The sequence below is a fragment of the Rhinatrema bivittatum genome, chromosome 2, assembly GCF_901001135.1.
Source record: "Rhinatrema bivittatum chromosome 2, aRhiBiv1.1, whole genome shotgun sequence".
In the NCBI taxonomy this organism is placed as follows: domain Eukaryota; kingdom Metazoa; phylum Chordata; class Amphibia; order Gymnophiona; family Rhinatrematidae; genus Rhinatrema; species Rhinatrema bivittatum.
The window spans coordinates 434,848,224-434,873,423 of record NC_042616.1 but is presented as its reverse complement, the minus strand read 5'-3'; the positions used below and the strand labels follow the sequence as shown (position 1 = coordinate 434,873,423).

Sequence of the window (25,200 nt, the reverse complement as noted above, 5' to 3'; positions counted from 1 at the left end):
CCAGTGCTGACGTCCCTATCCCAGCTTTGGGAGAGTATCCCCAGGTCTCTTTGAAAAAAGATTAAAAAGCAGACCCCTATCGATATTTTCAGAATTATGGAAGGATAAAGGCAAGGAGGAAACAGGAAGATGAATAACAAGCATGACCAGAGGCACAAGCCTGTCCCACGTAACATCACTAATTGGACGAGGGATTTCCTATGGATGATGAGCTGAGCTATGTAGACACCATTCTGGAAGCCTATTGAGAGTACAACAGTTGGGCCTGGCTAAATTATGATGAGTTGTTCAGAGAAAAGATGGCAGAGAATCGCCATATGTCATGGGGAACACAGAATGTCGGTCTCTAGCTGAGACAGATGAAAAGTAAAGCTGCGGACACCGGCGCCACCAGTCGGCATTCAGTCAAGGTGGAGCAAGAAACCACACTGCTGGGGCAGGCCACCACCAGCGCACCTAGCAACGGCACCTGTTGGCAGTATAGCAAGTCATCTTGTGGTTTTCAAGACTAAGTTCAAGCATGCCTGTTCTATCTGTCTCACCCCTCACCCAGCTACGAAATGTCCAAATAAGAATAACGGAGGGAGTAATAGCAGGCTTAAATGAAGATAATCTTTTTTCTTTAGCACCATCACCCATAAAACTGGATGCCATGAGGTGATGGCTTAATATATATCCCAAGAGAAAAGTAGTGGATAAATTATTGGATGGTTTCCAGCACGGTTTCCTCATTCATTTTCCGGGCGATATTGAAGGAACAGACGCACGGGGCAATCTCCCTCTCAATGAAGCCTGAAGACCTAGTTCATCTGAATCCAAATTCTCCTTTTCCCTTTGCCTTTGAAGAAGAGAGCAGAGTTGGAGTTGCATCAACAGTATCAAGACTTATTGGTTAAGAGTAGAAATAGCCACATCAGCAAGCTACCCCCATGCTTATTAGTTCCCCAGACTGTAAAAGTCGAGATCCTCATTGGTTGCTATCTGAATATAATTCCCCTTTTCCCCCTGCCATTTAAGCAGAGAGCAATGTTGATTTACATCAACAGTATCAAGGCTTATTGGTTAAGGGTACTAACAGCCACATCAGCATCCTTTTCTTCATTTCCATCATCTAGCTTTTAGAGATCCACAGTGTTTGTCCCATGCCACTTTGAGTTATTTGAAAATTTTCATTTTAACCACCTCCTCCGGAAGGACATTCCAGGCATTCACCACCCTCTCTGTGAAGAAATATTTTATGATGTTGGTTCTGAGATATCCTCCCTGGAGCTTCATTTCGTGAGCTCAAGTTCTACTGATTTCTTTTCAACTGAAAAGGTTTGACATTTGTACATCATTAAAGCCTTTCAGGTATCTGTATCTATATCATATCACCCTTGCATCTCCTCTCTTCCAAGGTAAACATATTCAGATCCTCCAGCCTCTCCTCATAGATCTTTTGATACTGACCCCAAATCATTTTAGTCACCTTTCTCTGAACCACCTCCATCCTGTCTCTGTCTCTTTTGAGATAAGGGCTCCAGCACTGAACACATACTTTAGATGAGGCCTCAGGAACCCAATTATGTTGTACTTGTATGTAATATGTTGTAAAGTGTCCTGGTGTAGGTGAAATTAAAAAACAAAAAAGTTACTTTTCCTAGAGAGGAGACAATTACTCCCAAGTTGCTATCAAAATGTTAGGTATATTAATAAAATTCTTGGAAATTGGGGAGAGGAATGATATTCTACCATCATATTTTATAAATCACATCGTAACCTCCATTTAAAATGACATGCATAAGGTTTTCCACACTGTATCACTATGAGCTTCCCTTTCTCTCTGCTGTAACTGAATAAGTAGCATTCATATTTAATTCCCTCTGGAAGCTTGCATGCAGTCTGAGCTCTGGAGGAGGGTAATTTTTATAGGCTCTTGTCAAGCTAAAATCTACGGGTACATTTTACTTGCAGACTTTGGTTTCAATTTTCAAAGTGAATATCTCTGTACATAAATCTGCTTTGAAAATCTGCAGGTAGCGTATCATTTAAAATATTGCTGCTGTGTGTATGTGTGCAGCTTTTAGACTCTGAGAGAGAGAGAGAGAAAATGAGTCTCTGTTAGAGAAGCAATCTGACACTATATATCTCCCACTGTAAGAGGGGTGACTTTCAACTCAGGGTGAGCTTTAGGGGGGGGGGGGGGTGTTATAAGGGTCTACAGACGCTTGTGCCCTAGGCAGACCAATGTAATAATGCCCCTCTAAAGCCCAACCTGAGATGAAAGTGCCCCTTTTACAGTAGGAGATATATATATATAGTGTCAGATTGTCTCTCTAACAGAGGCTCAAAAGCCTTTTCAAAATTTGGGTAAGTCTTGGCCCCGCCCCTTTTCTGCCTCCTTATTCTTGATGCACACACAGGTATGTACATACATACTTCCAGGCTTTTTAAAATTTGCGTTGCTTGCGCGTGGCCCACATACTGGTATATAGGGCTGTTTTTGCGCGAGCAACGCTTTTAAATCTGCCTTTAAGTATACACAAAGCTGCATCTGCTCAAGAGCAGCTGTAATTTTGTGCTGGTAGATTTCCATCCAGAATTTTGAAAAAGTGGACACGTAAATCCTTTCACTGTACCTAACACGGCCCAATTCCACCCTACACTTAACCTGCACATAAAAGTACAAGGAAAATTGTGTTCTGCATGAATAGTTACTCATGTAGTCCTCCAAACTGATTTTCAAATGAAGGCTTACAGGCAGAAACCAAGATTTCTGGGTGTAAATCTTTTTGAAAATCAGGCCCAAAATTTGCTGTTAGGCCACTCCCAATCCAAGAATGTCTCTTCACGTCTCTAGAAAAATTAGTAGTTAAGCATAGGTGAGATTTTATTTATTATATTTATTATTACTCGGCCTTCTGTGGAGACACTCAAAACAAGTTATAAGGTCAATCCCAAAATACTGTTACAAAATAAGACAATAGAAAGGATAAATAATACATGCAATCAAAAACAACAATTAAAAGTTTTCTCTGTTACATCCATAAAAGAAAAATCCCATATAATCATCCCAACCTAACCCATTCAAACACCATAACCTTCTATATAAAATGAATACTATCCATAATTCACTATATAGCACCCCCTCTAGAACAGGGTAGCATAAAAAACTGCCCAACACTTAATACAAGATAAATTGTCCTTCACTGATAGAATGGACAGACGCTAAAACCTAAAACAAAATAAGAATAATATGTACCTTCTAGCCACTTCTCTGAAGCCAAGCTCAAGTTTAATTCAGCCATATAAGTATTACGTGAACAGCCATGATTTGAGCTGGCATCTGAAAAACATCAAATCACCCACCAGCCATAATTTGTGTGTCAATTTATTTCACATGCCCAGTATTGCACACAAAGAAGCCTTATTTCAAGTGGACATTTGGTATATGAATGTAGGGTGCTATTTTAATCCACATTACCATTACTACTAAAATGATTACTGCTGCTCCATCACTCCGTTGCGCTGATGTTTTTGTTCACTTTACTGAACCAGAATGATGTGACAGAATTTATATATAAAAATGTTCGTTCTACATAACTCTTTAATGGCTGGAGACAGCTCCATTACTGTTCATTATAACATGGGATGTTTTCAGATGAACTGTCATCCACACCTATCACAGCTTTCTATAATTGCTATCTGGATTTGAATGTTTTTATTATTATTATTATTATTATTTTTCCTCTCTCTTCCTGCACTTGGGTTTTCATCTTGTATAGCATGTCTTAGGACTGAGACTCTTCATGCAGTAATTCACTACTCAAGATTATTTGTCAGATTTCCTCAGATGTGCTTCGGACTATATAAAAGATTTTGCCGGCTCCACTGCTGACTCTTTGTCAAATCTGGTTTTAACACTCCAAGCCATGACAGCTGGACCGCAATCAAAAGAAGCCATGTGCATTAATAGGTTAGTCCTTGATGCCTCAACAGCCTGGTTTATTAGTTGTTACAGCAGCCTTGTAAACATGTATTGTGAAATGAAATTCTGGTTCTTGTAAAATAGCTCAGTTATATATGTGTATATATATATTTTTTTTTAATTGGGAAGCTATATAAATGTGTATGCTCTAGGACTAGGAATCCACAGAAGATGAAATAAAGACCTGAAATATTTCATAAACTGAAATGCATTCAGGCAATGTCCTTTCTTACACAGTATTAGTTGTTCATAGACTCCAATTGATTCCTATCACTGAGCAATTTGCTAAGTGTCAAGAAATGGAGTTCCATCCCTTCCTTTGCATGAAATACAGCATATAATTAAAAGAGGAAAAAAAAAAGATAATTCCCTGCCTGCTTGGACACAAGATATTTTCTATCTGAATACTGACACATGATCTCCATGCAATAGGTGGTAGTCCATAGCAGGCAGCAGTCTGCAGGAAATCATTTTGCTTTAATGTATTGTAATCATTAATTTACATTATTATGTTATCGTCTGGTCCTTTGTGGCCTTCTAATTAGAAATTCCAATATATCATTAGACTGAAAATTACAGTACCCATAATCGGAATGACTTCCAGAGCAGATGTGCCAATATAATCTGAATAGAATTTTACAAGAAAAATACTATTAAATAATGCACTGCCAACCTCAAGCAGTGTCTTCAATTTATAAAAATGAAAATATTCAACCACATTTGGTAGAAACCTTCATTTTACTGTACCATAATAGAGATCAAAATGCACTGATGTTTATAAAACATACAATTCAATACATTTGAAATTAAATTGGAAAGAATTCCATTCTAATTCTTTTGAGGGAAAGTTAAGTGAAAGCTATTCTGCAGCTCACAGACCTTGTCAGGGTTATGAAAACTCCCTATATACTTATGTAGCACAACACACAATAGGGAATGGGCATTGGGCATGTGTTTTCAGTCTCAGTGAGGTGATTTGTTTTATTACTAATTATACACTATTCAGTAATTCACAGTGGTATGCAATGTGATATTTAGGTCCGATTTATTAAGGTCTTTTTCCCATTTTGTGTCTATAGGAAAATAGCTTTGTAAATCAGGTCATTAGTGAGATATGGGTTGCAGTAATGTATCATGGCAGTAGCATGTGTCCCTACTGACACATCAGTGTATAAATGGAAGTTCAATATCCATTAAAACTGGAGAGATTTTTTATTGTGTTTCACAGAAATTTTGTGCAGACTTTTGATGAACAGCGAGGTTGATGTATCCATTTTACCACTGGGAGCAGTATGGAGGTGAATAGCTAATTCAGACTGACCAGTACATTCATTTTGTTAAATTAACTCCCAGAAGGGGACAGTTAAGGTGCAAGAGCAGAGGTAAATTGCCTCCAGATGACCATATAATGAAGATAATTGTACCCACCCTGTTCTAAGTCATGAAATACAGTAATTGCTTCATTTCCTTATGCCTGAGACTCATTATCCCTTTATTGATATGCAAAGTACTTGCTTGATGTCCTTGACATCTTGACATTGATAGGGAAATCTCTCCTATCATATGTGGGCCGTGATGTTCAGTGCAAACCCAAGGCAAAAAGTTGAAAATGGCTGCATGCACTTTAGGCCTCGTTCTGCCTGATTTGCATACTATCACCAACATGTATTTGCCCTGAACTCAGAAAGCAATGAGGAAATCAGCAGTACTTAGACATATAGCACTAGTAGATGTATACAGTGCACGCATATACACATAAGATAATTATGCTACGCTATGCTTTGTGGAGCTTGCAATCTAGTAAAAAAACACAAGACAAAGGACTTGAGGAAATATATTTACTATAATAAACATTGTTAAAGGGTTTGATTGGGGAGGCCCATGGTTTAAGTTCTGATAGTGTTGTAAAAAAAAAGTTGTTTTCCAGGATAGAGTTCATGTACCAACTCAAAAATAATATTCTAAGCATAAGTTACAGCAAAGTGGAAGGTGTGGATTCTGGAGATGGTAATGAGAAATGCACAGATAATAACTAGTCCAATGACAAAGGTCATGAGGAAGAGCATACAGCAGGGGTAGACAACTCTGGTTCTCGAGTATCATAAGTTGGTCAGGTTTTAAGGATATCCACAATGAATATCAGTACATGCAAATGTTTCTTATGAATATTCAATGTAGATATTGCTATGGTTTCATCTGTGAGTTGCCTCAAGAATGAGTGGCTGAGGGCCAGGGGAGTCAAATCCAGGCTACCACAGATAGAAAGCCTTTCGCCTAAGCACAAACAGGGAAGGAGAGGTTTGGAACAAACCAGAAATCATGAAGCCCAGGAAGGAAAACAAATAGAAGAGTTGAAAATAGAAGCTGAAGATAATTCAGTCTTCTGGATTCAGGAATGAAGCCAGAATACGGGTGTCAGAAGATAGGACCAAGCTCTGGCAACTGGATGCTGAGACTGCCTGAGTGTAAATACAAGCCTAAACAGAAAACAAGATGGCCATCATGTGGAAGTGAGGAGCACAGAGCTCAAAGGATTAGATAGTCAGTTTAAGTGGCTCATAGCACCATCTGCAGGCTGGAGGAGCACTTGGCAACAGATCCTTTCAGATATCCTGTAAACCAAACTGGTATGTGGCATTCAAGGACTGTAGTTGCATACAAGGAGAAAAGAGTGGATAGGTAATAAAGAGTTGAAGAGAGAAAGCACTTATAGGTGAATAGAAGATGAAGAGAGAAAGCACTTATAGGTGAATAGAAGAAGCTGAAAATGTATATGGAAGTAGACAGGAAGGCAATGCACTGCATTGAAAAGGGGATTTATGTGGTCATTATGAGATTGGAGGAAAATAAGCAAAATAGCTGTGTTTCAAATAGACACTAGAGTAGACCTTGAGGAAAATGTTCCAATAGTCTATGCAGGAAGTGAGGAGAAAGGCAGGAAAATGATTTTGGCAGTGTGTTCAAAAAGTAAGACACGGATTCTTGTGATGTTACACAGAAAAAGTACATTTGTATTTATTTATTAAATAAACATAAAATCTTATATTAAATGTAAATATAAAATGAATAAATAAATGTGATGGGACATTCAGATGATAAGAACATAAGAACATGCAATACTGGGTCAGACCAAGGGTCCATCAAACCCAGCATCCTGTTCCAACAGTGGCCAATCCAGCCATAAGAACCCGGCAAGTACCCAAAAACTAAGTCTATTCCATGTTACCGTTGCTAGTAATAGTGGTGGTTATCTAAGTCAATTTAATTAATAGCAGGGAATGGACTTCTCGTCCAAGAACTTATCCAATCTTTTTTTAAACACAGCTATACTAACTGCACTAACCACATCCTCTGGCAACAAATTCCAGAGTTTAATTGTGCGTTGAGTGAAAAAGAACTTTCTCCGATTGGTTTTAAATGTGCCACATGCCAACTTCATGGAGTGCCCCTAGTCTTTCTATTATCCGAAAGAGTAAAAAAAACGATTCACATCTACCCGTTCTAGACCTCTCATGATTTTAAACACCTCTATCATATCCCTCCTCAGCCATCTCTTCTCCAAGCTGAAAAGTCCTAACCTCTTTAGTCTTTCCTCATAGGGGAGCTGTTCCATTCCCTTTATAATTTTGGTAGCCCTTCTCTGTACCATCTCCATCGCAATTATATCTTTTTTGAGATGCGGAGAAGGAATTGTACACAATATTCAAGGTGCGGTCTCACCATGGAGGGATACAGAGGCATTATGACATTTTCCGTTTTATTCACCATTCCCTTTCTAATAATTCCCAACATTCTGTTTGCTTTTTTGACTGCCGCAGCACACTGAACCGATGATTTCAATGTGTTATCCACTATGACGCCTAGATCTCTTTCTTGGGTAGTAGCACCTAATATGGAACCTAACATTGTGTAACTATAGCATGGGTTATTTTTCCCTATATGCATCACCTTGCACTTGTCCATATTAAATTTAATCTGCCATTTAGATGCCCAATTTTCCAGCTTCACGAGGTCTTCCTGCAATTTATCACAATCTGCTTGTGATTTAACTACTCTGAACAATTTTGTATCATCTGCAAATTTGATTACCTCACTCGTCGTATTTCTTTCCAGATCATTTATAAATATATTGAAAAGTAAGGGTCCCAGTACAGATCCCTGAGGCACTCCACTGCCCACTCCCTTCCACTGAGAAAATTGTCCATTTAATCCTACTCTCTTTTTCCTGTCTTTTAGCCAGTTTGTAATCCATGAAAGGACATTGCCACCTATCCCATGACTTTTTACTTTTCCTAGAAGCCTCTCATGAGGAACTTTGCCAATCACCTTCTGAAAATCCAAATATACTACATCTACTGGTTCAGCTTTATCCACATGTTTATTAACTCCTTCAAAAAAGTGAAGCAGATTTGTGAGGCAAGACTTGCCTTGGGTAAAGACATGCTGACTTTGTTCCATTAAACCATGTCTTTCTAAATGTTCTGTGATTTTGATGTTTAGAACACTTTCCACTATTTTTCCTGGCACTGAAGTCAGGTTAACCGGTCTGTAATTTCCCGGATCTCCCCTGGAGACAAGTAGACTGAGATTTTGGACTTTTAACTCTTAATGAAAGTTCAGGCACACTGCAGCAGAACTGAGAGTTACTGGCATAAAGATGGCATTGAAAGTCACTGGAGGAGATCAGAGAATCATGTGAAAGAGGATGAAGAGAGAGGAAACATGGGACCAGGAAAGAGCCTTGAGGCAAAACAACAACAGCAGTGGAGGAAGATCCACTATGGAGATCAGAAATGTGCAGGCTTCTATAACCCAAATTCAAAGTGGGGCTTAAGAGGACGTGGTTAGAGCGGAAGGGAACATACAAGGGGGCAGAGATAAATCTAGCCATTGATTCAGAAGAGCACCAGAATCTGACCATTCAAGCCCTCTATGGCCAATCTTTCTTCTAGGCACCACACTGGATCTATTGCCCAATCTGCTAGTCAGTCAAAACTCATAGCAACCGGACAAGTAAAGAAAACATTTTAAGGCTCAGACTGCAGTTCAGCCTCATCTCTGAATGCCATTGATGGTCTTTGGCCACTATAATAATGTGAATAACAGCAAAGACCTTTGTTCTCTGGTAGCCTATTGCCTTGTGGTAAAAAAGGATTTGTATTTGAAGTACTTTGCTCTATTCCCTGTGTCATCTCCTTCTATTCTTCATTCTCTCCCAATCCTCTTTGTTTCCCCTGTCTTGCTGACACCCTGTGAAAATTTGCTTCCCCTTGGAGAGGGGTGTGGGGAAAGGACTGGGGGTTATCCACTGGCAAATCACTTGGCCCTAGAGGGTGACCTGCTGGAATGAGGCCGTCTGCTTTCAGGATTAGCTAGGAAATAGTGCTGGATATCCCACAAACACCATTCTTTATAGACATGCATTTAAATGCTGGCTGTGCTCATTTGCCAGTGCAACTACAGCAAGGACTGAAATGTTTCTGAGAACCATGGCAACACGTTGGAGCCTTTCTGTTTCCATACCAGTATGAAATCTGTGTGGAGCAATGCTTGAAGGGCATTTTGTGATATGTTTACTTTGGGAAGACATTGTTTGTGGTGTGATTGTGTGTAAGAATTCCTCAAAAACTGAATTTTAGCTTTATTTTTTGGGGGCAAAGAGAACTGTGATCAAGTGTATCCATACCCAAGGGCCTATGGGTACAGTTGTCAGTGTTAGCTCTCAGCCATGGCTGCCATTTTTAAGACTGTCTGCTTTCAGTTAGCTTAGCGTGGTCATGTTATTTAACTTCTCTTTAAGTAATAGACTCATGTTAGTGCGTTAACACCAGTCTGAATGAGGTATTGCATAGCATTCTGTTAGTATGCATCAGTTAAATAACATGGAGGGCGAGCATGCTATGATATTTAGAGTGTGCTTGGTAAATCCTCATTTTAATATGCTGTTACATAAGAACATGCCATATTGGGTCAGACCAATATCCTAACCTCTTTCGTCTTTCCATCCCCTTTATCACTTTGGTTCCCATTCTCTGTACCTTCTCCATCGCAATTATATCTTTTTTGAGATGCGGCGACCAGAATTGTACACAGTATTCAAGGTGTGGTCTCACCATGGAGCGATACAGAGGCATTATGACATTTTCCGTTTTATTCACCATTCCCTTTCTAATAATGGCCAACATTCTGTTTGCTTTTTTGACTGCCGCAGCACACTGAACCGACGATTTAAATCTGTTATCCACTATGACGCCTAGATCTCTTTCTTGGGTGGTAGCACCTAATATGGAACCTAATATTGTGTAACTATAGCATGGGTTATTTTTCCCTATATGCATCTACCTTGCACTTATCCACATTAAATTTTATCTGCCATTTGGATGCCCAATTTCTCAGTCTCACAAGATCTTCCTGCAATTTATCTGAATCCCCTTGTGATTTAACTTCTCTGAATAATTTTGTATCATCTGCAAATTTATTTATCTCACTCATCTTATTCCTTTCCAGATCATTTATAAATATATTGAAAAGGAAGGGTCCCAATACAGATCCCTGAGGCACTCCACTGCCCACTCCCCTCCACTGAGAAAATTGTCCATTTAATCCTACTCTCTGTTTCCTGCCTTTTAGCCATTTGTAATCCATGAAAGGACATCGCCACCTATCCTATGACTTTTTACTTTTCCTAGAAACTTCTCAAGAGGAACTTTGTCAAATGCCTTCTGAAAATCCAAATACACTACATCTACCATTTTATCTACATGTTTATTAACTCCTTCAAAAATATGAAGCACATTTGTGAGGCAAGACTTGCCTTGGGTAAAGCCATGCTGACTTTGTTCCATTAAACCATGTCTTTCTATATGTTCTGTGATTTTCATATATTTAGAACACTTTCCACTATTTTTCCTGGCACTGAAGTCAGGCTAACTGGTCTGTAGTTTCCTGGATCGCCCCTGGAGCCCTGGATGATTTTAATGATAGGTTATAAATTTTTAATAATAGATATGAAATTTCATTTTTTATTTCCTTCAGAACCCTTGGGTGTATACCATATGGTCCAGGTGATTTACTACTCTTCAGTTTGTCAATCAGGCCTACCACATCTTCTAGGTTCACCGTGATTTGGTTCAGTCCATCTGAATCATTACCCATGAAAACCTTCTCTGGAATGGGTATCTCCCCAACGTCCTCTTCAGTAAATACCGAAGCAAAGAAATCATTTAATTTTTCCACGATGGCCTTATTGTCTCTAAATGCCCCTTTAACCCTTCGATCATCTAACAGTCTAACTGACTCCCTCACAGGCTTTCAGCTTCAGATATATTTTTAAAAGTTTTTACTGTGAGTTTTTGCCTCTACGGCCAACTTCTTTTCAAATTATCTCTTAGCCTGTCTTATCAATGTCTTACATTTAACTTGGCAACGTTTATGCATTATCCTATTTTCTTCTGTTGGATCCTTCTTCCAAGTTTTGAATGAAGATCTTTTGGCTAAAATAGCTTCTTTCACCTCACCTTTTAACCATGCTGGTAATCGTTTTGCTTTCTTACCACCTTTCTTAATGTGTGGAATACATCTGGACTGTGCTTCTAGGATGGTATTTTTTTTTTAACAATGTCCACGCCTCTTGCACGCTTTTTTACCTTTGTAGCTGCTCCTTTCAGCTTTTTCTTAACTATTTTTCTCATTTTATCAAAGTTTCCCTTTTGAAAGTTTAGCACAAGAGCCATGGATTTGCTTACTGTCTCCCTTCCAGTCATTAATTCAAATTTGATCATATTATGATCACTATTGCCAAGCGGCCCAACCACCATTACCTCTCTCAGCAAATCCTGTGCTCCACTGAGAATTACATCTAAAATTGCTTCCTCTCTCATCGGGTCCTGAACCAATTGCTTCATAAAACTGTCATTTATTCAATCCAGGAACTTTATCTCTCTAGCATGTCCCGATGATACATTTACCAGTCAATATTGGGGCAACTGAAATCACCCATTATTACTGCACTACCAATTTGGTTAGCTTCCCTAATTTCTCTTAGCATTTCACTGTCTGTCTCACCATCTTGGCCAAGTGGATGGTAGTATACTCCTATCACTATACTCTTCCCCAACACACAAGGGATTTCGACCCATAAAGATTTGATTGTGCATTTAGTCTCATGCAGGATGTTTATCCTCTTGGACTCTATGCCATTCCGGACATAAAGTGCCACACTACCTCCCAGGTGCTCCTCTCTGTCATTACGATAATTTGTACCCCAATATAGCACTGTCCCATTGGTTATCCTCCTTCCACCATGTCTGAGATGCCAATTAAGTCTATGTCATCATTCACTGCTAAATCGAATATATTATATAATGCCCCAGTGGAATTATTTGTTGCAAATTTTTAAATAAGATTTCTCTGCTCACAAACGAGTCACCGCTTAAATGGAACAATTTTTTTGTTAAAGGGAGGTTGCAGAGTGTGGTACAACACCTGCAACCTACCTGCTTAAATCAAACCCAAAAATTTTTTTGAAAAGTGGAGGAAGGGTTTCATATATATGAGTTTTAAACCACCACAAGGTCTACTCAATTTGCATGTATAATCATAAACCAGTCCTCCTCCACCTGTGAATTATTTTTGATTCCGTGCAACATAGGTAAGAACTGCATCTATTTTTTTTAGAAACATGTTTTTTTAAACATTTTCTGTTTGTCAAATCAAATAAATCAACTTCCTTGATTTGAAAAAGTGCTTTCAAAGTCCCGACTTATCTGGTGATGTTAATCCACCCGACGTAGCCATGTTTCTGGTCCGCAATGGAACCTTTCCTCAGGGGATGTGTTCTTCTCAATCAGTCGGTGTACCACGATAGCTAGGAATGAAATGCGAAACAGATTATTTGTTCTTCAAGGCGCCATTGCGCGCTCTTCCACGCTCTTCCACGCTCTACAAACCTCTCACTAACGATCATAGCTTTTAACCTAGAGACACAGATGGTTCCACAACCAATCACAACGCTTATTGCTGTGACGTCAGCACGTATTCGTTCAAATTAAGGAGCCCCAATCAAGAGCTTCATTCAACCCCTGAGGGACTTGCGTGTTGAGAGTAAAAATCCAAAATGCTTCACGTTTGTTTAACAGACTTTCACGATCTCCTCCTCTGGCAGTTATAGGTACATGATCTATAACTGTCCATTTCAATGTACTGTACAAGTGACCATGTTGTTCACAATGTGTGACGATTGGAGCAGTTGATGTAGATGTATTCAATTTAGATTTGTGTTCATTCAACCTCACTCTAATTTTGCGGGTTGTCCTGCCTATGTATACCCCAGGACAGGGACAAATAATTGCATAAATAACATAGTCAGAATTACATGTTGTGTTTTATTTACGATGTACATGATAACCTGTCATTAACATAGTCAGAATTACATGTTGTGTTGTATTTACGATGTACATGATAACCTGTCACCGGTTCCTGCCAATCTATGCCCTCAATGCAATTCATGCAATGGGAACACTGACCGCACTTATGATGTCCTGTAATTGAAACTTGTGATTTTGTAGAAAATTAAGCATGTACAAGTTTATCTTTGATATTAGCGCCAGTGTGGTGACAATGAGCGGTTTTTCTTTAAAGATAGCATGTAATGCTAATACATGCCAATGGCGACGTATTGATGACAAAATTATATTTCCGAGATCAGCAATCAAGAAAGCTTATAAAAGGGTGAAATACTCGGATAGACAAAGTTTATTACAGTATAAACCTTTGAAAGAGAATCCACAGCTCGTTTGTGTTTTGAAACAATCAGTGGCTACAAATATAATTTCGTCATCAATACGTCGCCATTGGCATGTATTAGCATTACATGATATCTTTAAAGAAACACTGCTCATTGTCACCACACGTGGCGCTAATATCAAAGATAAACTTGTACATGCTCAATTTTCTACAAAATCACAAGTATCAATTACAGGACATCATAAGTGCGGTCAGTGTTCCCATTGCATGAATTGCATTGAGGGCATAGATTGGCAGGAACCGGTGACAGGTTATCATGTACATCGTAAATACAACACAACATGTAATTCTGACTATGTTATTTACGCAATTATTTGTCCCTGTCCTGGGGTATACATAGGCAGGACAACCCGCAAAATTAGAGTGAGGTTGAATGAACACAAATCTAAATTGAATACATCTACATCAACTGCTCCAATCGTCACACCTTGTGAACAACATGGTCACTTGTACAGTACATTGAAATGGACAGTTATAGATCATGTACCTATAACTGCCAGAGGAGGCGATCGTGAAAGTCTGTTAAACAAACGTGAAGCATTTTGGATTTTTACTCTCAACATGCAAGTCCCTCAGGGGTTGAATGAAGCTCTTGATTGGGGCTCCTTAATTTGAACGAATACGTGATGACGTCACAGCAATAAGCATTGTGATTGGTTGTGGAACCATCTGTGTCTCTAGGTTAAAAGCTATGATCGTTAGTGAGAGGTTTGTAGAGCGTGGAAGAGCGCGCAATGGTGCCTTGAAGAACAAATAATCTGTTTCGCATTTCATTCCTAGCTATCGTGGTACACCGACTGATTGAGAAGAACACATCCCCTGAGGAAAGGTTCCGTTGCGGACCAGAAACGTGGCTACGTCGGGTGGATTAACATCACCAGATAAGTCGGGACTTTGAAAGCACTTTTTCAAATCAAGGAAGTTGATTTATTTGATTTGACACACAGAAAAAGTTTAAAAAAACATGTTTCTAAAAAAAGTAGATGCAGTTCTTACCTATGTTGCACGGAATCAAAAATAATTCACAGGTGGAGGAGGACTGGTTTATGATTATACATGCAAATTGAGTAGACCTTGTGGTGGTTTAAAACTCATATATATGAAACCCTTCCTCCACTTTTCAAAAATGTTTTTGGGTTTGATTTAAGCAGGTAGGTTGCAGGTGTTGTTCCACAATCTGCAACCTCCCTTTAACAAAAAAATTGTTCCATTTAAGCGGTGACTCGTTTGTGAGCAGAGAAATCTTATTTAAAAATTTGCAACAAATAATTCCACTGGGGCATTATATAATATATTCGATTTATCTTTTGCAAATTCCCCAGAAGATATTGGTGCTGTTTGAGGTTTTGGTATCATTCACTGCTATACATTCTAATTCTCCCACCTTACTTCTTAGACTTCTGGCAATAGCATACAAACATTTCAAAGTTTGTTTTTTATTTGTATTTTCATTCTGCTTTTTAAGATTTTAACAATCTTACATACCAAGAAAACAATCTTGACAAAGAAATTCTGAAGTAATCAATATCAATCTCACATAGTTATTACATCATCGGATTAATTATAACCCTATTCTATCCAAATCATAACTCAATAATTCAGAATAAAGAAGTCCCCTATACTAAAATCTTATTAAAGGATCCAAATTCTAATAATACCACAATAATTAATAAGCATTACCTTTCAAACAGCTGAGAGGAGAAGATTTTTATGTGAGAGATAGGATCAGTGTATTTAGGGGGTCTTGGGTCTAGCTAGAATTCTATTCCTTTACCCCCTCTTTTACTCTAACTTTATCAGACAGGAAATTAACTAATTGTTCTGGAAGGAAGAAGAGATAGCTTGACCCTTTATATCCTAATGACAACTACAGGGAAATTTCAATATGAAACTTGCTCCTATTTGTTGTACCTGAGATCTTAAAAGCAAAAATTGTTTTCTTTTCTTTTGTGTCATTTTTGACACATCAGGGTAAATCCTCACCTGCATGTTCAAAAATGTATGCAGTCTAAATTTAAAGAATAATCTAAATACCCATTCCCTGTCCATTTCTAAGGCAAATGTTATAGGTTCAGCTAAAGTGGAATCTGAAGTTTCTAACATTTCTGTCATATTTAACAATGGTTTTTCTACATTAATTTCAAGGGTTTCTCCTCCATTCCCTTCTTCCTTATTTCCATCTAAAAACGTTTTCGCTTGTGGGAGATAAAAAGCTCTCACCACTGGGGGTATATTTCCTTCTGGTACTTTCAAGATCTCAACTAAATACTTTCTATACATCTCTTTTGGAGATATATGAGCTAATCTGGGAAAATTAATAAATCTTAGATTCCTTGCCCTTAATGAATTTTCCATACTTTCTAATTTATTTAACATTTTTGTATTATCCCTCATTATAGATTGTTGAGACTCTTTATTTGTATCCATAAGATTTTTAATCTCTGTATTCTGAACCGTAACACTTTTCATTACCTTCTCTACTGATAATAATCTTACTTCATAGTTTTGTATAAAATCATTTATAGGAAGAATTTTATTATCTATAAAATTTCCTAAACTCTCAAATGCAGTCCATAAAGCTTCTAGAGTAAATTCAGCAAGTTTCTGTATTGAGTACGAAGGAATTGAGGAATCAAGTCAAGCAATTAATCCTTGATCCCCCTCACTGGACTGTCAGCAGACTCCCCGGGTCTCAATTTCCTGGCGTCTTCACTTGGTTCTCCCCGTTTAGGAGACCCTGGTTCTTCAAAACTGCAGGCAACTTTGGCTTGCAGCATATCCAACTCCAACTCTGGGGCCTTAAGTGTGGCAGGGTTTGCTGGCGCCACTCTCAAAATCGGGGATAATGAGATGTCAGTCAGGCAGTGGAGCTTGAGACAATTCTAAAGCTCTCTGCACTAGCGACTGCACACCCGATTCAACTCCTCCTCGTCTAACATGTGCGTCCATTGGTCCAGATTTTTCAGGGTTTAGGGAGATTCCAGGGCATACTTTCTCCCTAGCCCTTCTTTTTCTGACGCTATGAGGCATTAAGAATAAAGCCAAGTCCAAACAATACAGCGGTTTAAAATATTTCTATTGGTCCTTTAATAAGGGAGGCGTGTAGTGAGTTCATAAGTTTCCTTCAAATAATTTCAAGAAAAATAAGATTATTGCTTACCAGAGGTGGAGGAGCATTTGGTTAATAAATATAATTTGGAACAAATTCATACAAAGCCGCGCGCAGCTTGGGCGACGCACCAGCGGCTGCGTCACGCCACAGGAGGGACAGCCTTATATCTCCCAGGCCCATCCTGCCCCAATGACATCAGCATCCCGACAAATTATCAGAGGCCCCAACGGGCTAGGTAAGACAAACCCTTCGTCCAGCCCCAACCCCCTCAGGAAAATTGCGTCCGCTCTCACCTCCACCTCCTTCATTCTGCTTTTTAATTGATAGGGATAAGTTAGAATTTTTTTGGTTAGGTGAGTTTTTAGTTAGTCACTTGGACTACTTTTCCTATTATTGGAACCTCACTGTTGGAATGCCCTAATTCTAATGTGTCATGTAGGAAATGCTTCATGTAGGAAATGCACATTTTTATATGCTCAAGCTAACATCTTCTAATACCCCTTTAACATGTACAGTCAAGCTTTCCTGCATAGTGCATAATTCACTGTTTTTAGCATGCACTACACAGTCTTTCTATGTACACTAAAGTTTCCTGCACAGGCCCTATATCTGAGGTGTAGGGCTCATGGAGGTAACTAAAAATAGTGCATCTAGGGGGGTGATTTGCTTTTTATAGAGAGGTTATAGGGGCAGACTACAGGCCTACTCTCCATCATAAAAAGCCCAAATAATTTTTCTGATGTAATGCATATCTATTTCAGATTTTCAGAACAGGCAGAATATCTTTTTAATGACAGGAGATAGTCTGAAAAATCTGTATTTGAGTTACTATTCATCTTCTTGAGCTCAAAACTGCCAGAAATGAATCATTTACATATTAGCAATGATATTTACTTATTTTGCAGTCTCACATTTGTACATTTGTAAGAAAATGTTCACTGGCTTTCTGGAACTTAAGTGTGCTACATTCACTAATTTTCACAGCTCTGTCTTAAGAGCTAATCTCATTCAGGAACTGTAATTCTTTAGTCATATCACACATCGCCCTTAGGGAGAAAATGTAAATATTTTTTTAAATATTTGCCCAAGTCACAAAAACTGCTTATGTGACTACATTTCCACATAACTAGACTTTGATTAAATGAGGAAAGACACAAAACAGTGCTGAATTAGCATAGTTTGAAACTTGTGAAGGGCAGTGCAATCATCTAGGCTTTAGTCATAGTTACTGCTTGACAACTGGCACTGTTGCTCACTGGCTCCAAAGTTGTGCTAATTCAGCTCCATTCTGTGCCTATCGTAATTTTATAAAAGATAAACTATATGGAAATGTAGTCACATATGTAGATTATGTGACTTGTGCAAATATTAAAAAAAAAAAAAAAAGTTACATTTCCTCCCTTTTGGAGATATATGATAGGACGAAGTACTTGAGGTTCCTGCATGAATTTAACCCTTAAGCAGAGAGTGTGAAAAAGTGCACGAAAGTTCCAGAAAGACAGTGAAAATTTTCTTATAAATGTACACGTTTACAGAGTCTAAAGTCAGGGTTCAAATTTGATACAGTGTGAAACTGTAAAATAAGTAAATATCATTGCTAATGTCTCAGAGATAGATTGTAAAATGGCCCCAAAAATGCTTATGTGGGCCGTGTGCAAATCTGACATTCTATATATGTCCCACTGTAAGAGGAGCACTTTCAACTCAGGGTGGGTTTTGGGGGGGGGAGGGGGTGGCAGTGTTACGTTGGTCTGCTAGGACACAAGGATTTATAGACCCTTGTAACACTGCCCCCCCCCTCTCAAAACCTACCCTGAGCTGAAAATACCCCTCTTACAGTAGGAGATATATAGAGTGTCAGATTGTCTCTTTAAAAGAGTTTCTGTCTCTCTCGTTCTCCCCCCTCCCCCGGTCACTTGTGAGTACACGCAGTAGGAATATTTTTAATGATACACATGTACTTGCACTCACAATATAAAACTGAGCATATTTTTGCTTGCATGCCTAATATATGCGTTTATGGGTGCATGCGCGCTCCTTTTAGAATATACTTGCTAAGGGGGCTGATTCACTTCTCACAGTTTTGAGCTCAAGAAGATGAACAGTAACTGAAATATTGTTTTCCATGCGACCAAATCCCTGCTTGTAATTTTCTGCATATGATGATGAAACATGAACTCAAGAAACAGATGGTAAATCCACCAAAATCATTAAACTAAATTCAGCTCAGAGCCTGCAGAGAGACGTTGTGATGAAGTTCTAGTGTTTTGCCTTTGATGTGCATTTGCTTGAAATTAATGGTTAATATGGGACAAATTAACCCATTTTTGTTTCATTTCAAATGAACAGAAACATTAAAGTAAAAATGTGTGTATTTTTTATTTTTGGCAAATAGTCCTTGCTAATAGCAAATAGCAAATAAACAAAAAAAAGCAATGAATCAAAGAAGCAAAAAAACATAAATAACCCTCCCCCCCCAAAAAAAAATGAACCAAATGTAAAGATAATGAAAATTTTGAGCATGTACATCCTTATTTACCACTCTCAATTGATCTCTTTTGTTAGCCATGCTTTCTAGCTATTTGCTTCCATAACTTATGCCATGCTATTCTTAGAATACAGAAGAGGATGAGTGATCTATTTTATATCACTCTTTCACCTGCTCACAGTTAGTAAAGCCCGCATTTTCCCCAACTGTCTTTTCAGCTTTAAGAAGGGAAAAGAACTGGAGACTGCTCAACTACATTTGTAAAGCACAACAAATTATACAAAAGAAAATGTAAAGAGAAAGTACTGCACAAAATGTTTATACTTGTAGAATGTGTGGGATTTCTACGGATATCTTTTACTTAAATCTCTAATAAGTTAAAAGCTTTTTGAGAGGAAGCTAAGAGTCAGTTATACATATAAAACGCTCATGGACACTGGAGAGCCCCTTTCTGACAGAGAGGAATTCATGGTGACCATGAGAAGGAATTGGATAGGAAACGTTTAAAAGATCCTTTTTTTTTTTTAATTGTATGCTTCATCACATGAAAAATTCCAATTTAAGTTTATGCAGTACTTATGACATGGAACTCTTAATCTGTTTTCCCCCAGGGCATGGCTTTCAATATCCATTAAATATGAGGTAGTTCATGAGCAAAAGCAGAAGTCTTCTTAAGATCTTCAGTTTGCAAATCTCTGCAACTCTTCAAAGATAGAATTTAAATGATATTATAAGAAAAAGAGGCATAAGCATGTGAAGATAGCAGGAGGGAGAGGGCTTGCCTTGAAGAGACTACAGAGAACATTTGTAGTTGAAAGGCCTGATCTTGTGCTCATGAGCTGACTCATGCTGCTGCCATCACAGCTGGAGCCAGTAAAGCATGGCTGAGAGGGAAGCGGGTGGCTCTTTCAGAAGTTCTCCGCTATGCCAGAAGACATAACTACAATGAATTACCCTGACTGTGTTGACTAGAACCAGTTAGAGAGGCTGAGAAAGTCAGGAGAGGAACATGGGAGGGGAGAAGTGGCACTTATGGTAAAGTATGTGAACAACTTCTCGACAAACCCTTTGCTCAAATGCTCTAAAAAAGTTAATTTGTGAACAGTGAATTCAACTTCACTCAACTTGCTGTTTGTTTTTCAGTCTCCTGAGAAGATCTACATTCACAATAGCAACAGTATGTTGAAACTGAATAAAAAGTGGCTTTAAGGCTCCTACTTACCCACTGGAGACATTTCAGGTACGCTGGCAACATAAGGCCCATCTAAAAACTGTGGCTCATTATCATTAATGTCCTGCACTTTAATGATGAATTCAGATTCTGGCTCCACAAGCTTCCCAGTTTCTTTAGCCACAGCCCGAGCACGTAGAGTATAGAAAGGCTTTTCCTCTCGATCAAGGCTCCTAATGGCATGAATGTCCCCAGTTATATCATCAATTGTAAAAATTGTGCCAGCTCCATCTCCCAGAAGGGTGTATTTAACAGAGTCAACTCCTTTGTCCAAGTCAGAATGAAGCTGCATAGTGGGAAAGAAAGAACCGACACATTCATAACATTACTCCTGAGAAAAGTTATAATCATACAGGAGTTTAGTAATAGCTCTAAAAAAAAAATCAGATGTCTGACATATCAGTAAAGATTAATCAAACAAAAAGAGAGACCCTATCAAACTAATACCAGTGAAGCTGAACTACCAATTATAGTTAATGAGTGTCAGCAAGCCGGGACATGTGTTCGACCTCTCAGAAGAGGTAGCATGGACCTCTTAATCATCCATCCACACAACCCAAAGGACTGTGGAATAGTCTAACTCTGACAAACAAAAATTTGTGAAGAGTTTTTTTTTTTATACTGCAGGTAAAAATAATTAAAATATGGCTCTATTGAGAGGTCAAGTACATGTCCTGGCTTGCTGACACCCATTAACTATAATTGCTATTTCAGCTTTGCCTGGATTAGTTTGATAGTGTTTCTCTTTTTGTTTGATTGGACTTTTTCGAGACTGCTTTTGTGGGCTTTGTCTTTATGATTTCAGTAAAGATTAAGACATATTTTGAAAACAGTGAGACACTTTTCTCATTGCTCCCATATTCCCCTCCTCCCCCCCAAAAAATGACACACATGATACACTTTTTAAACATTTCAGAACTCTATTAAGAGAAGTATAAAAAATCATTTACATTTGATAAAGATCTGTAATCTCCTGGTTACACATGGTAAAGTATCAAGTGGTAGTCCTGCCAGTTTTAGTATAGTATAATTGACATTAAATACTACATATTGGAAGCCTAATTTATGTAATTCTATGATGGGTCAGGAGTTTAAAATAATTGAGAGATTACTACTTACCTGATCATTTCTTTTCCTTAGACCAGACAGATGAATTCAGGGCCAGTGGGTTATACACCTCTACCAGCAGATGGAGACAGAGCAAAGCTGACGTCACAGTATTTATACTCCTGCAGTGACGACAGCCTGCCAGTATTCCCTTCAAAAGCCAACTGTGGACAGACTAGCAAAAACATGATTAATAACAGATAACCATTTCAATACGCAGCCAACAGGAAAAACTGAGCTCAAAGAATGCATTAATACTAGTCTAGTGACTGGAGTAACACTTATTAGTAACCCCTAGAACACATAGCCACGCAGGAGGACCATAACACAATCATTTGGCAGCCAAGGACGGGAAGCTGAATTCATATGTCTGGTCTAAGGAAAAGGAAATTATCAGGTAAGTAGTAAATCCTCATTTTCTAGCACCCAGACAGATGAATCCAGTATCAGGGGGAAGTACCCAAGCCACTCCCGAATAGGGTGGGAGGCTACCTGCAGTTTTGTTAAAACTTTATGTGCAAAGGCTGCATCCTCCTGGGCCTGCACATCCAGATGATGATACCTGGAAAGGTGTGTAAGGAGGACTACATCTCAGCTTGGCAAATGTCAACGGGAGACAACAATAACTTCCACCCATGAGACTGCCTGAGCCCCAGTGGAATAAGCTTAACCTGACAAGGTAACAGCTTTTCATCATCCACATACTGTGATGAAGGACAACCTTATGTGGGGCAGAAAAGCCAGAATAATCTGAAGAAAAGCACAACCAACACTCGAATTAGACACCATGGGATGCCAGAGAGGGCTAGAAGGACTGCAACTCCCAAGCTCTTAGAGGCACAGCTTGACCCATGGGTAGGGGAGGAAACAGAGCAGCCAGCTGTACGCCATAATAGTGAATCAGATACACCTGAACCGATGGTAATTGGAGAGGAAGGTGTACCTGAATAGTGGAGCTGGCATAAAGAGGCCTGCTCTTCAGAGGAAGAGGGAAGTCAGCCTCGCAGTCAGCCATGGAAACGGAGTGAGTGACATGGTTGGGGGAAGGGAAGATTTAAAACACTGAGAGAAATGTTCCTTGTTTTTGCTTGTTTTCAAGAGTGGGCTCTTACGAGATTTTGGTTTGGGAAGACTGCTGACTGCAGCACAACATAGGGGAGTTGGGGAGAGTTGTGCAATCCCCTAGCAGGGAGGCAGCCGCTGGCTAAAAAGCCTAAGCATTACTTTTGTGTTCTGAAGAACAGGAGATATTTTGAAAACCCAGTGGTTGGACTGGGGGGAGTAGCAAAAGGACTTTTCTGGAGCAATACAGACTGCTCATATAACTTGTGTTTCCATGTTATTTTGGGAGGAGTTTGGCTAACTTTATTCACTAGCCCAGCTCAAGGAGGGGCCCTAGCCAGGCTAGGGCAGCGGAGGCCCATTTTGAAGCCTGGGACTTTAAAATGGCTGCATGATGATGCAAAAGGAGCCCAGAGACCAGGGGCAGAAGCGGCCTGGATCTGAAGGAGTGGTGGACCGGTACTGCGGCAGTGTGGATCATTCACAATACATGGCCATGACTACCTCCTTAATCCAGCAAGCTATTGTAGCATCTGAAGCCGGCTTGTCCTGTTCACCTCCACCATGAAGGACAAACAGGTGGTCGATCTTATGGAAAGGTTTAGAAACCTCCAGATACCTTACGATATGACGCTAGACATCCAAGGGTTGCAATAGGTAATATTCCTCTGCATCTCTTTCTCTATCCAGAGACGGCAGGGAAATTGACTGATTCAAATGAAACTCTGAGAACACTTTTGGCAAAAAGGAAGTAACAATATGCAGCTGTAATGCCCCTGGAATCACCTTCAGGAACGGCTCCCGGCAAGGGAAGGCCTGCAGCTCGGATAATTGACACGCAGAACAAATCGCCACAAGAAACATTGTTTTTAAGGTCATTAACTGCAAGGAAAGGCTATTCATTGGTCAAAATGTAGGACCTGCCAAGAAATCCAAAACCAGATTAAGACTCCACAAGGGTACTGGTAATCACAAAGGAGGACAAAGTTGTCTCACTCCTTTCAAGAAATGGGCCACATCTGGATGAGCAGATAAGGATTCACCATTCATTTGACTCCTGAAACAGGCAAGAGCCTCTACTTTCACCTTTAAGGAATTAAAAACTAAACCTTTATTCAATCCATCCTGCAAAAATTCCAAAATGAGCGGGATCTTAACTGAATGAGGAAGAACATTTCAATCCTCACACCAAGCCTCAAATACTCGTCAAACTCGCACATAGGCTAAGGAAGTAGACAACTTTCTTGCTCGTAGCAAGGTGGCAAACAACGCAGAAGGATATCTACACTTCAGCAAGCGAATCCTATCATGGGCCATACTGTAAGACAAAACCCAAGTTGGATCTTCATGAAGAACTGGTTCCTGCCAAAACAGATTTCTATGCACCGGAAACTGAAGAGGGGAATTTACCAGAACCAACACAGATCGACATACCATGGTCTCCTGGGCCAATCCAATGTCACCAAAAGCACCATCCCTCTGTGACCCTTAACCCTCCGAACCATTCTGCCCAACATGGGCCATTGGGGAAATGCATACAGCATCTTGCCCTTTGGCCATTCCTGCACGAGAGCATCAATACCCAAGGACTTCGGATCTCTCCAGAGAGGAATCTTTGCACTGCTATAAGTCACCAGCAGGTCTAGAAATGGAAGGCCCCAATGATCTAGTATCAGCTGAAATGCCTCATCCAACAATACTCATTCTCCTGGGTCCAGAATCACCTTGCTGAAAAAGTCTGCTCTTACATTGTCTTTTCCTGCAATGTGTGAGGCCAAGATCTCTTGAAGAAGCACTTCTACCCATTCCATAAGTTGGTCTATCTACTGTGATACTTGCTGGCTCTTGGTTCCTCCCTGTTGACTGGTTCAAGCCACTGTTGTTGCAGTGTCCAATATTATCCAGACCGCACAACCCTGAAACCTGTTGCTGAAATGTAAGCATGTCAAATGGACTGCCCAGGCTTCCAGCCAATTGATGTTCCAGAGAGACTCTTCCGCAATCCAGCGCCCTTGAGCTAATTCCTGAAGTGAGCTCCCCAGTCATGGAAGCTCACAGCTGTCATGAGTTCTAACCAGTCTAGTGATTTTAGGGAAACTCCCTTTCTTAGATGATCCATTTGTAACCATCACTGTAATTGAGAGCAGGCCTCCATTGGCAGGTGGAGCTGAATCAAATAGTCCTGACCCTGTGGGATCCAACAAGACAACAAGGTATGCTGAAGAGGATGCATATGCCCCTCACCCATGGCACCACTTCCAGGGTTGCTGCCATCAAACCGATACCTGTAGATAGGATCACAATGTTGGGTGTATACTGTTCATCAGCAGACGTACCTGCGCCATCAACTTCTAAATTTGAGCTTCCGGCAAGAAAACCTTGCCCTGCTTCATGTTGCACTGAACACCAATATCCTCTAACTACAGAGA

The 25,200-nt window shown here is 39.5% G+C and overlaps 1 protein-coding gene across 4 annotated transcripts in view; it reads right to left on the bottom strand.

The window, feature by feature from the left end:
- The window catches only part of CDH12 (cadherin 12), a 2,479,035-nt gene that overhangs the window by 386,974 nt on the left and 2,066,861 nt on the right, over positions 1-25,200 (bottom strand). For all 4 annotated transcript variants that reach the window (XM_029590315.1, XM_029590316.1, XM_029590317.1 and 1 more), the window contains one exon: positions 20,594-20,888. In XM_029590315.1, the coding sequence (XP_029446175.1) occupies positions 20,594-20,888 (295 nt within the window). The remainder of the gene's footprint in view (positions 1-20,593; positions 20,889-25,200) is intronic.